At 45.3% G+C, this 13,765-nt stretch overlaps 1 protein-coding gene across 1 annotated transcript in view; it reads left to right on the forward strand.

The window, feature by feature from the left end:
• LOC311121648 (glypican-3-like) overlaps positions 1 to 11,411 on the forward strand; it is a gene marked incomplete at both ends in the record, with an annotated part of 50,563 nt that extends 39,152 nt beyond the window's left edge. Inside the window, 2 exons of the mRNA XM_084196108.1 lie at positions 4,056 to 4,184; positions 11,315 to 11,411. Of these exons, the coding sequence (XP_084052234.1) occupies positions 4,056 to 4,184; positions 11,315 to 11,411 (226 nt within the window). The remainder of the gene's footprint in view (positions 1 to 4,055; positions 4,185 to 11,314) is intronic.
• Positions 11,412 to 13,765: the final 2,354 nt, after the last annotated feature.

Here is a 13,765-nt window from a genome sequence, read left to right on the forward strand (position 1 = left end):
TCAGTTTTGGAGTTGAGCAGGTGAGTTGTAGTAGTCAGTGTTGGAGTGGAGCAGGTGAGTTGTAGTAGTCAGTGTTGAGTGGAGCAGGTGAATTGTAGTAGTCAGTGTTGGAGTTGACAGGTGATTTCTAGTAGTCAGTGTTGGAGTGCTGGGTTGGAGTAGGGGAGTTGTAGTAGTCAATGTTGGAGTAGAGGAGGTGAGTTGTAGTGGTCAGTGTTGAAGTAGAGCAGGTAAGTTGTAGTAGTCAGTGTTGGAGTTGAGCAGTTGAGTTGTAGTAGTCAGTAATAAGTGTTGGAGAGGATTAGGTAAGTTGTAGTAGTCAGTGTTGGAGTTGGACTGGTGAGTTGTAGTAGTCAGTGTTGGAGGGGAGCAGGGCAGTTGTAGTAGTCAGTGTTGGAGTGGAGCCGGTGTGTTGTAGTAGTCAGTAATGGAGTGTTGAAGAGGATTAGGTAAATTGTGGTATTCAGTGTTGGAGATGGACTGGTGAGTTGTAGTGGTCAGTGTTGGAGTTGAGAAGGTAAGTTGTAGTGATCAGTGTTGGAGTTGAGCAGGTGAGTTGTAGTAGTCAGTGTTGGAGTGTTGGAGTGAAGCAGGTAAGTTGTGGTAGTCAGTGTTGGAGTGGAGCAGGTAAGTTGTGGTAGTCAGTATTGGAGTTGAGCAGGTGAGTTGTAGTAGTCAGTGTTGGAGTGGAGCAGGTGGGTTGTTGTATTAGTAGTCAGTGGGGCGGGTGAGTTGTATGAGTCAATGGTGGAGTGTTGGAGTGTTGGAGTGTAGCAGGTAAGTTGTAGTAGTAGTCAGTGTTGGAGTGGAGCAGGTAAGTTGTAGTTGTCAGTGTTGGAGTAGAGGAGGTGAGTTGTAGTAGTCAGTGTTGAAGTGGAGCAGGTGAGTTGTAGTAGTCAGTGTTGGAGTAGAGCAGGTAAGTTGTAGGAGTCAGTGTTGGAGTGGAGCAGTTGAGTTGTAGTAGTCAGTAATTAGTGTTGGAGAGGATTAGGTAAGTTGTAGTAGTCAGTGTTGGAGTTGGACTGGTGAGTTGTAGTAGTCAGTGTTGGAGTGGAGCAGGGCAGTTGTAGTAGTCAGTGTTGGAGTGGAGCCGGTGAGTTGTAGTAGTCAGTAATGGAGTGTTGAAGAGGATTAGGTAAATTGTGGTAGTCAGTGTTGGAGTTGGACTGGTGAGTTGTAGTGGTCAGTGTTGGAGTTGAGAAGGTAAGTTGTAGTGATCAGTGTTGGAGTTGAGCAGGTGAGTTGTAGTAGTCAGTGTTGGAGTGTTGGAGTGAAGCAGGTAAGTTGTGGTAGTCAGTATTGGAGTGTTAGAGTGGAGTAGGTGAGTTGTAGTGGTCAGTGTTGGAGTGGAGCAGGTAGATTGTAGTGGTCAGTGTTGAAGTTGAGCAGGTGAGTTGTATTAGTCAATGTTGGAGTGTTGGAGTGTTGGAGTGTAGCAGGTAAGTTGTAGTAGTAGTCAGTGTTGGAGTGGATTATGTGAGTTGTATTAGTCACTGTTGGAGTGGAGCAGGTGAGTTGTATTAGTCATTGTTGGAGTGTTGGAGTGAAGCAGGTAAGTTGTGGTAGTCAGTGTTGGAGTGTTGGAGTGGAGCAGGTAAGTTGTGGTAGTCAGTATTGGAGTTGAGCAGGTGAGTTGTAGTAGTCAGTGTTGGAGTGGAGCAGGTGGGTTGTTGTATTAGTAGTCAGTGGGGCAGGTGAGTTGTATGAGTCAATGGTGGAGTGTTGGAGTGTTGGAGTGTAGCAGGTAAGTTGTAGTAGTAGTCAGTGTTGGAGTGGAGCAGGTGAGTTGTAGTTGTCAGTGTTGGAGTAGAGGAGGTGAGTTGTAGTAGTCAGTGTTGAAGTGGAGCAGGTGAGTTGTAGTAGTCAGTGTTGGAGTAGAGCAGGTACGTTGTAGGAGTCAGTGTTGGAGTGGAGCAGTTGAGTTGTAGTAGTCAGTAATTAGTGTTGGAGAGGATTAGGTAAGTTGTAGTAGTCAGTGTTGGAGTTGGACTGGTGAGTTGTAGTAGTCAGTGTTGGAGTGGAGCAGGGCAGTTGTAGTAGTCAGTGTTGGAGTGGAGCCGGTGAGTTGTAGTAGTCAGTGTTGGAGTGTTGGAGTGAAGCAGGTAAGTTGTGGTAGTCAGTATTGGAGTGTTAGAGTGGAGTAGGTGAGTTGTAGTGGTCAGTGTTGGAGTGAAGCAGGTAGATTGTAGTGGTCAGTGTTGAAGTTGAGCAGGTGAGTTGTATTAGTCAATGTTGGAGTGTTGGAGTGTTGGAGTGTAGCAGGTAAATTGTAGTAGTAGCCAGTGTTGGAGTGGATTATGTGAGTTGTATTAGTCACTGTTGGAGTGGAGCAGGTGAGTTGTATTAGTCAGTGTTGGAGTGGAGCAGGTGAGTTGTAGTAGTCAGTAATGAGTGTTGGAGAGGATTAGGTAAGTTGTAGTAGTCAGTGTTGGAGTTGGACTGGTGAGTTGTAGTAGTCAGTGTTGGAGTGGAAAAGGGGTTGTAGTAGTCAGTGTTGGAGTGGAAAAGGGGTTGTAGTAGTCAGTGTTGGAGTTGAGCAGGTGGGTTGTATTAGTCAGTGTTGGAGTGGAGCAGGTTAGTTGTAGTAGTCAGTAATGAGTGTTGGAGAGGATTAGGTAAATTGTAGTAGTCAGTGTTGGAGTTGGACTGGTGAGTTGTAGTATTCAGTGTTGGAGTGGAAAAGGGCAGTTGTAGTAGTCAGTGTTGGAGTGTTGGTGTGGTGTATGTTAGTTGTAGTAGTCAGTGCTGGAGTGGAGCAGGTAAGTTGTAATAGTCAGCATTCGAGTGTTGGAGTGGAGTAGGTGAGTTGGAGTGGTCAGTGTTGGAGTGGAGCAGGTAGATTGTAGTGTTGAAGTTGAGCAGGTGAGTTGGAGTGGTCAGTGTTGGAATGGAGCAGGTAGATTGTAGTAGTAAGTGTTGGAGTGGAGCAGGTGAGTTGTATTAGTCAGTGTTGAAGTGGAGCAGGTGAGTTGTAGTAGTCATTGTTGGAGTAGAGCAGGTACGTTGTAGTAGTCAGTGTTGGAGTGGAGCAGGTGAGTTGTAGTAGTCAGTGTTGGAGTGGAGCAGGTGAGTTGTAGTAGTCAGTGTGTGTGTGTGTGTGGTCCTGCTATTGTGTGTTTTTGTTTACACGTGTTGCATCCTGCTTGACTGTGTTTGCTACTAGCCTACTCTACTATGAGAGTGACAGTGACCCTCCCTCCATCTCAGTGCGTTTGACGCTCACTTTCCAGTAACAGGCTTAAATGAACAGAGTAGTGATTCTCAGCAAGCCGATGCCTTCAGCAGAGTGGCCAGATTAATATCTATTAGGAACACAAACCCTCATCTGCATCGCAAATGGCACCATACTCAGTTTATAGTGCACTACTACTCCCTTTATAGTGCACTACTTTTGAGCAGAGTAGTACTTTATAAAGGAAAATAGGGTGCCATTTGGGACACAGACACTCTCTACAGCTGAATATCTCCCTCTCTCTCTATAAGTATATCTAGGGATCTCCTTCACTGTCCCCACTATTAGACTCTTTCATTTCCTCCTTCAGTCCTATATCTCTTCCTCTCTCTCTCGCTCCATCTCATATAATGATGTTTAATTTGCCGGTTTATCTATACCCCCCCCCCCCCCCCCCCCCTCACCTCTCTCTCTCTCTCTCTCTCTCTCTCTCTCTCTCTCTCTCTCTCTCTCACTCTCTCTCTCTCTCTCACTCTCTCTCTCTCTCTCTCTCTCTCTCTCTCTCTCTCTCTCTCTCTCTCTCTCTCTCTTTCTCTCTCTCTCTCTCTTTCTCTCTCTCTCTCTCTCTCTCTTTCTCTCTCTCTCTCTCTCTCTCTCTCTCTCTCTCTCTCTCTCTCTCTCTCTCTCTCTCTCTCTCTCTCTCCACTCTTCCATCCTCTTTGCTGACCAGCATTATTAGCTACATTGTTATGTAATAATAATACCATAATTACCATTATTAAAGCTATTCCCCTCTCTTCTCTTCTCTTCTCTTCTCTTCTCTTCTTTTCTTTTCTCTTCTCTTCTCTTCTCTTCTCCTCTCATCCCTCCCTCTCTCCCTCAGGGAGTTTATTTTCAGCCTGAGGGGATTCAGTTCCTTCTTCAGTGGTCTGGGAGAGGCTCTGTGTAGCTGGGAGCCTGCAGTCCCAAGCAACCACTCCCTCTGCTGGAACGGACAAGAAATGACAAACAGGTAAAGGACATGCTGATTGACGTCTGTGGAAGCACCCCAAAAGGCACTGATGATCAAAAGTAGTGCACTATAAATGGAATAGGGTGCAAAGGGAATATGGTGCCATTATAGACACAGCCTGTGTTCACTGCAATAGTCTGGTTTGTAAACCTAACTGTACCCTATCCACAGTAGTATTGTGACGCGAAATACAGCCTTGTACCAATCTAAACAGCACACTATGCAGTCTGGTTGTGGTTTTATTGTCATATGTTATGTCTCTCTATCTCGTTCCATCATATAGATGTGTCAGATGTACAAAGTTCATTAAAGTTGAATGATCACTGTCCCTGAGTAAAGAGTGTGTAGGTCAGTTGAAGGTGAAGTTTGTGTAGAAGTGATGAGCCTCATCTCCGACAGTGTGTGAGTGTAAATCTTGACTCTGTCTCTCCATGAGAAGGTTATTAATGTCAGTCGCGCTTTCTCCTTCTTTCCTGCTCGGTTAATTGCTGTTTCGATCGCTCTCTCATCTTTCGCCCGTGTCTCGCTGCACCCCACAGAACCCAATTTGGAATCTGCAATATTTCACTTCACCTCCTGTCTCCCTTGCTCCAGCATCGTAACTTTCTCTCCCTCTCTCCCTCGTTCTCTCTCTTCATCTGGCCCCGATTTTCAATTGTTTCACTTAGCTCGACTTTATTTATCCTCAGATAATGATTTTATATTGATTCTAATCAATGCAAAAGCATCACTTCTGATTGAAATGAGAGGTGAGGGAAGTCAATGTTTTTCCCTCAAGAAGCATATAGGAACCCGAGATATAGGGAGAATCTCAATTGCATACTCCTCGCATACTACTCTCTTCTCTCCTCGCGCCTTCTCAAAACCCATTGGATGAGAAAGCCAGTGGTCCCTCCCCTCTGACCTTCTGCTCCAATAGGTTTTGAGAAGGAGGTGAAGAGCGAGGAGAGAGGACGAGAGGAGTATGCAATTAAGATTCTCACGTAGTCACAATACATCTCCTCAAAGCTCTTATTCCTTACAAGAAAAACTGGTTTGTATCCATTAGTGCACACAGTAGCAACAGAAATCGAAAATGAGAGATAGGTAGTCCCTCCCTAAATCAGTCTGTTTTCTTCTGTTTAGTGCCTATTTAATATGACCCAGGGGGTCTTACTAGCTTCCTTCATGTGTCCTCGATTCCACCCTGTCTCTCCTTCAGTCTGTAGCAGGCAGGCTGGCAGCCCTTCCTCAGTCTCAGTGTGCCTGTCACAGATGAGATGAGGACACTCTCAGAGATAAAAAGGCTTATTGCCTCCTCCAGGGGGGAAGAGAGCAGGGTGGCGAGGGGGCCGAGGTATCCTGGGGGGGTAATTACGGGCCAGCGGAGAGAGAGGGTGATAGAGAGGGTGAAAGACAAGGATTTGGAGAGGGTGACGAAGATGGAAGGAGACGGAGGGAGGAATAGATGGAGATATGGTGAGAGAGGGGGAGAGAGGGATGGAGGGAGGGAGAGAAAGAGGGAGAAAGAGGGGGAGAGGGTGAAAGATAAGAGAGAGGGGGATAAAGAGGGAAAGAGATATAGAGGGTGTGGGATGGAGGGATTGTAATGTCCTCCTTCAAGCAACTGTCAATGTCTTCTCTGAGAGAAGGCTATATTTCCAACTGTCAGTGTTCCTCTCTGAGAGTAGGGCAAGCGATATATATTTCCAACTGTCAATGTCATCTCTGAGAGTAGGACAGGCTATATTTCTAACTGTCAATGCCCTCTCTGAGAGTAGGACAGGCTATATTTCCAACTGTCAATATCCTCTCTGAGAGTAGGACAGGCTATATTTCCAACTGTCAATATCCTCTCTGATAGCAGGCTATATCTACCTCAGTTACTTCGTACCTCTGCACATCGACTCGGCACTGGTACCCTGTGTATATAGCCAAGTTATCGTTACTCATTGTGTATTTATTATTACTTTTATTATTACGTGTTTTACTTTTCAATTATTTCTCTATTTTCTTTCTCTGCATTGTTGGGAAGGGCCCGTAAGTTAGTATTTCACTGTTAGTCTACACCTGTTGTTTATGAAGCATGTGACAAATACAATTTGATTTGATATGAGTCAAATCCATCCATCTTCTCTTCTTATCCTCCAGTTTATACCAAAAGGGCTTACCTTATCATAGCTTTTACACAGTGTAGATGGACCTAGAGCTCAGAATGCCTCTCACACTATTTCTGTAGAGACATTGAGGTCTGAGCTAAATGTATCTCTCATTATCAGACGCGTCTGGCGTGTCACCTGCATCCAAGATCAGAGGAATGACACCTTCACATCATCTCAAACATGTCTTTAAACACTCAGGGTGCCTCCTCACACCACACAAAAGGATGTGGGCAAACTCACAATACTGACAATAAACATGTCACTTTTCTCTTAGTAATCTAATGTCATTTTCAAGTTGTCTCTATCTAAATATTGCAGAATTTGCTGGTGCAAATTATATTTATTTTCCACCCCCTCGTGATTCACACTTTGCTCTTTGTGTGTCATTAACAACATTGAGATCCAGCTCCTAGCCCATATTAAAGCATGTATCATTGCTATTAACATCTAATCACCACCCGTCATCAGCCTATCATAACCTACACTACATGACCAAAAGTATGTGGACACCTGCTCGTCGAACATCTCATTCCAAAATCATGGGCATTAATATGGAGTTGGTCCCCCCTTTGCTGCTATAACAGCCTCCACTCTCCTGGGAGGGCTTTCCAATAGATGTTGGAACATTGCTGCGGGAATTTGCTTCCATTCAGCCACAAGAGCATTAGTGAGGTCGGGCACTGATGTTGGGTGATTAGGCCTGGCTCGCAGTCGGCATTCCAATTAATCCCAAAGCTGTTCGATGGGGTTGAGGTCAGGGCTCTCTGCAGGCCAGTCAAATTCTTCCACACCGAGCTCGACAAACCATTTCTGTATGGACCTCACTTTGTGCATGGGGACATTGTCATGCCCAAACTGTTGCCACAACTTTGGAAGCACAGAATTGCATTAAGATTTCCCTTCACTGGAACTAAGGGGCCTAGCCCGAACCATGAAAAACAGCCCCAGACCATCATTCCTCCTCGAACAAACTTTATAGTTGGCACTATGCATTGGGGCAGGTAGCATTCTCTTGGCATTCGCCAAACCCGGATTCGTCCGTCGTACTGCCAGATAGTGAAGCGTGATTCATCACTCCAGAGAACACGTTTTCACTGCTCCAGAGTCCAATGGCGGCAAGCTTTACACCACTCCAGCCAACGCTTGGCATTGTGAACGGTGATCTTAGGCTTGTGTGCAGCTGCTCGGCCATGGAAACCCATTTCATGAAATTCCCGACAAACAGTTATTGTGCTGACGTTGCTTCCAGAGGCAGTTTGGAACTCGGTAGTGAGTGTTTAAACTGAGGATAGACGATTTTTACGTGTTAAGTGCATCAGCACTCGGCGGTCCAGTTCTGTGAGCTTGTGTGGCCTATCACTTCACGGCTGAGCCGTTGTTGCTCCTAGACGTTTCTACTTCACAATAACAGCACGTACAGTTGACCGGGGCAGTTCTAGCAGGGCAGAAATTAGATTAACTGACTCGTTGGAAAGGTGGCATCCTATGACAGTGCCACATTGAAAGTCACTGAGCTCTTCAGTAAGGCCATTCTACTGCCAATGTTTGTCTATGGAGATTGCATGGCTGTGTGCTCGATTTTATACACCTGTCAGCAACGGGTGTGGCTGAAATAGCCGAATCCACTAATTTGAAGGGATGTCCATATACTTTTGTATATATAGTGTATGTCCTCTATCTTCTGATAATATATCACGTCTCTGTATTATTAATGTGATTAGAAGGATAAATAACGGTGGAAATGTAATTAAGGGTTTAATGAAAAGTATGAGTTAGGTGGCACTGTGTTAATGAGGAGCTGATGGATGATGGAAGGGGGAGGGGGGAGGAGAGGAGGGTTGGGAGAGGGGGAAGGAGAGGGGGTGTGTCATAGAGATATGAACAGCCTATGGCCTCACTCTTAGCCACCGCCACTGCCTACGAGCTGTCGGCTTCTTCAGACACTCCCTTTCCTCTTCCTCTGTCCTCTTTCCTGTTCTCAGCAAAACATCACTTTCCTCACCGTTTCCATTGTCCTCACCGTTTAAACGCACATTTGTCACAATGGAAGTTTGATCGCCAGCTTGTAATCCTAAAAAACAGAAATGAGTTACCTCTGGTTCGTTCAGCCATTCCTATGGGAGAAGTTAATGGGGAAAGAATGGAGTTTTGGGAAAAACTGCGAAAAGAAGGTTAACACAGGCTTAGGAGATCCGTTTAGTTCTATGAGATAATATCAGTCAGTTAAGATCACCTTCATGAATTATGAAGCCTTTATGTGTTTTATGTGCTTGTTTTTATAACATAACTGCTTCAAAATTCACAAAAAGTGATGAAGATTATCTCATAGAACAAAACATATAAGATCTCCTAAGCCTGTGTTTATCCAAACCCCCGCCAAAAAACCCATTCATTTCCCCATAGGCTTTGGCCAACGAGCCATGGTGGAGTTAGTGGCTACAAAAAGACGCCATTACCATTGCTCTCTATGAGAGGATATACAGTGCATTCGGAAAGTATTCAGACCACTTGACTTTTTCCACATTTTGTTACGTTACAGCCTTATTCTAAAATAGATTAAATATATACAAATCCTCATCAATCTACACACAATACCCCATAATGACAAAGTGAAAACAGGTTTGTAGAAATGTTTGCACATTTATAAAAAATGTAAAACAGAAATACCTTATTTACATAAGTATTCAGACCCTTTGCTATGAGACTCGAAATTGAGCTCAGGTGCATCCTGTTTCCATTGATCATCCTTGAGATGTTTCTACAACTTGATTGGAGTCCACCTGTGGTATATTCAATTGATTGGACATGATTTGGAAAGGCACACACCTGTTTATATAAGGTCCCACAGTTGACAGCGCATGTCAGAGCAAAAACCAAGCCATGAGGTCGAAGGAATTATCCGTAGAGCTCCGAGACAGGATTGTGTCGAGGCACAGATCTGGGGAAGGGTACCAAAAAAACTCTGCAGCTTTGAAGGTCCCCAAGAACACAGTGGCCTCCATCATTCTTAAATGGAAGAAGTGTAGAACCACCAAGACTTCCTAAAGCTGGCCGCCCAGCCAAACTGAGAAATCGGGGGAGAAGGGCCTTGGTCAGGGAGGTGACCAAGAACCCGATGGTCACTCTGACAGAGCTCCAGAGTTCCTCTGTGGAGATGGGAGAACCTTCCAGAAGGACAACCATCTCTGCAGCACTCCACCAATCAGGCCTTTATGGTAGAATGGAAGCCACTCCTCAGTAAAAGGCACATGACAGCCCGCTTGGAGTTTGCCAAAAGACACCTAAAGGACTCTCAGACCATAAGAAACAAGATTCTCTGGTCTGATAAAACCGAGATTGAACTCTTTGGCCTGAATGCCAAGCGTCACGTCTGGAGGAAACCTGGCACCATCCCTACAGTGAAGCATGGTTGTGGCAGCATCATGCTGTGGGGATGTTTTTCAGCAGCAGGGACTAGGAGACTAGTCAGGATCGAGGGAAAAATAAACGGAGCAAAGTACTGGGCCGAAGGTTCACCTTCCAACAGGAAAACAACCCTAAGCACACAGCCAAGACAACGCAGGAGTGGCTTCGGGACAAGTCTCTGAATGTCCTTGAGTGGCCCAGCCAGAGCCCGGACTTGAACCCAATCTAACATCTCTGGAGAGACCTGAAAATAGCTGTGCAGCGATGCACCCCATCCAACCTGACAGAGCTGGAGAGGATCTGCAGAGACGAATGGGAGAAACTCCACAAATACAGGTGTGCCAAGCTTGTAGCGTCATACACGGGGCTGTAATCATTGCCAAAGGTGCTTCAACAAAGTACTGAGTAAAGAGTCTGAATACTTATGTAAATGTGATATTTCAGTTTTTTATTTTTAATAGATTTGCAAACATTTCTAAAAACCTGTTTTTGCTTTGACATTATGGGGTATTGTGTGTAGATTGATGAGGGGAAAAAATACTTTCCGAATGCACTGTAAGATAACATCAATCATTATCACCCTTATCGTGATGGTGCATAGGGAGCCTTAGTCTGTGAGTCATCCTTTAATCAGTTCCTCATTCCTTTTGGGGGGGGGGTTCCTCTTCTATTCAGCTGTCTAAACACACCTGTCTGGTTGCGTGCGTGGGGCCATTCTCCCAGGTTGACATGCTGATAGCATCAGAGTTTGGCTCATAAAGGGTTAAAGCAGAGAGCATGGCAGCACCTGGAGAATGCTTCAGTACAATATATCACAGAGGAAGAGTTCCAACCTGGGTTGCGTCCCAAATGACACCCTATTCCCTATAGTGCACCACTTTTACACTATGAGCCCTGGTCAAAAGTAGAGCACTATATAGGGAATAGGTTGCCATTTGGGAGATTTCCAACTCATCCCTCCTCCTCCTCCTCCTCCTCCTCCAACCCCTTCCTCCCCCCTCCTCCCCCTCCTCTCCCACATGCATGGACAAAGCTGTGACTCCTCAGCCAGACTGTTAGAGATAGATAGGGGGCAAGTAGGAGCCTGTGACTCCTTAGCCAGACTGTTAGAAATAGATAGGGGGCATGTAGGAGCCTGTCTTTTTTCCTCCTACACCTACCTACCTCCGATTACACCTCTGCAGGATCTTATCCGTCTGGAACTGGGGCTTTCCGTTCTGTGAATCAGGCTATCACTACTCAACGTAGTAGACTGACTGGAGGATAGATTGGGGTATGAAGTATGAACATGCATCATATCTTATCTTACACATAATATTAAATTATTGATTTATGAATACACCTTTAGTTTTTGGTGATTTGTTTCTAAATTGCTAAAAGTCCTTTCTAAAGAGTGGTTATTCATCTTATCAACACTAGATGGTGATAGAGCTACAAATTGGGCACTGGAGTCTGGAGCGTAATCAAATGTTCTGTTCACTATACCATTCAAGGATTTATGAAACACCAAAAAGAGCAAGGCAGCTCTTAAAAAATGGATTTGATGAAAACTCTCTTTTTCTTTTCTTTTTCTGTCCATCCCAGGTTTCCTGTCTCTCACCCTCATGGCCCTGACCCTAAGATCAAAGCCCCTGAACCAGTCATCTCCCAGATCATCGACAAACTCAAACACATCAACCAGGTGGGCTGCATGTGTTTGTGTGTGTGTGTGTGTGTGTGTGTGTGCATGCATTTATGCGTTCATGTGTTTAAGCTCAGGTCAGTCAAAACAGGCTGTTGATGGAGGGCACATGTGTGGCCCCTACCCCTGGGCCTGGGCCCTACCCCTGGGCCTAGCCCCTACCCCTGGGCCTGGCCCCTACCCCTGGGCCTGGCCCCTACCCCTGGGCCTAGCCCCTACCCCTGGGCCTGGCCCCTACCCCTGGGCCTGGCCCCTACCCCTGGGCCTAGCCCCTACCCCTGGGCCTGGCCCCTACCCCTGGGCCTGGTCCCTACCCCTGGGCCTGGCCTGCAAACACTGTCAGGTTATAAGGGCCAGCTCAGCCCAGAGCTATTTGGTTCTGACCCAGCCATATGGAATGTAGGTTACTCTGTAGAGTTATCTGGTTCTGATCCAGCCATATGAAATGCAGGTTACTCTGTAGAGCTATCTGGTTCTGACCCAGCCATATGGCATGCAGGTTACTCTGTAGAGCTATCTGGTTCTGACCCAGCCATATGAAATGCAGGTTACTATGTAGAGCTATCTGGGTCTGACCCAGCCTTATGGCATGCATGTTACTCTGTAGAGCTATCTGGTTCTGACCCAGCCATATGAAATGCAGGTTACTCTGTAGAGCTATCTGGGTCTGACCCAGCCATATGAAATGCAGGTTACTCTGTAGAGCTATCTGGTTCTGACCCAGCCATATGAAATGCAGGTTACTCTGTAGAGCTATCTGGGTCTGACCCAGCCATATGAAATGCAGGTTACTCTGTAGAGCTATCTGGTTCTGACCCAGCCATATGAAATGCAGGTTACTCTGTATAGTTATCTGGTTCTGACCCAGCCATATGAAATGCAGGTTACTCTGTAGAGCTATCTGGTTCTGACCCAGCCATATGAAATGCAGGTTACTCTGCAGAGCCTCACTTCCACAGACACAGACAGACTAATTCTCCACCTGCACCTGGGGTTAACATAGAACAGGTCAGTCCAGGTGGAGCTGCCTAGATGTATTTATTTATTATGTTTATTTGCCACGAACAATGCACAACAGAAACATGTCTCAGAGCACTGAGAAAACATTTAGCACCAGATTTAGCTAATAGCTCATTTCCATCTATAGTCCCTAAAACATCTAGACATAATACAACATCTAGACATGGAAACATTATATACATCTAGACATAGGACAATATCAGACATGGAAACATTATATACATCTAGACATAGGACAACATCTAGACATGGAAACATTATATACATCTAGACATAGGACAACATCTAGACATGGAAACATTATATACATCTAGACATAGGACAACATCTAGACATGGAAACATTATATACAAAACATAAAAACATAAAAACAACATACAGTTAAACAAATCTGACATCAGGACATAGAGACATCAGGACATAGAGACATCAGGACATAGAGACATCAGGAGACATCAGGACATAGAGACATTTTACATTTACATTTTAGTCATTTAGCAGACGCTCTTATCCAGAGCGACTTACAGTTAGTGAGTGCATCAGGACATAGAGACATCAGGACATAGAGACAGCAGGACATAGAGACATCAGGACATAGAGACATCAGGAGACATCAGGACATAGAGACATCAGGACATAGAGACATCAGGAGACATCAGGACATAGAGACATCAGGACGGGCGGCAGGTAGCTTAGTGGTTAAGAGCGTTGTGCTAGTAACCGAAAGGTCGCTGGTTCTAATCCCCGAGCCCACTAGGTGAAAAATCTGTCGATGTGCCCTTGAGCAAGGCACTTAACCCTAATTGCTCCTGTAAGTCGCTCTGGATAAGAGCGTCTGCTAAATGACCAATTATTTTATAATTATTAGGACATAGAGACATCAGGAGACATCAGGACATAGAGACATCAGGACATAGAGACATCAGGACATAGAGACATCAGGACATAGAGACAACAGGAGACATCAGGACATAGAGACATCAGGGCATAGAGACATCAGGACATAGAGACATCAGGAGACATCAGGACATAGAGACATCAGGACATAGAGACATCAGGACATAGAGACATCAGGAGACATCAGGACATAGAGACATCAGGACATAGAGACATCAGGACATAGATACATCAGGAGACATCAGGACATAGAGACATCAGGGCATAGAGACATCAGGAGACATTAGGACATAGAGACATCAGGACATAGAGACATCAGGAGACATCAGGACATAGAGACATCAGGACATAGAGACATCAGGACATAGAGACATCAGGAGACATCAGGACATAGAGACATCAGGACATATAGACATCAGGAGACATCAGGACATAGA

This window comes from Coregonus lavaretus, assembly GCF_964263955.1.
Source record: "Coregonus lavaretus genome assembly, contig: HAP1_SCAFFOLD_1475, whole genome shotgun sequence".
NCBI classification, from domain to species: domain Eukaryota; kingdom Metazoa; phylum Chordata; class Actinopteri; order Salmoniformes; family Salmonidae; genus Coregonus; species Coregonus lavaretus.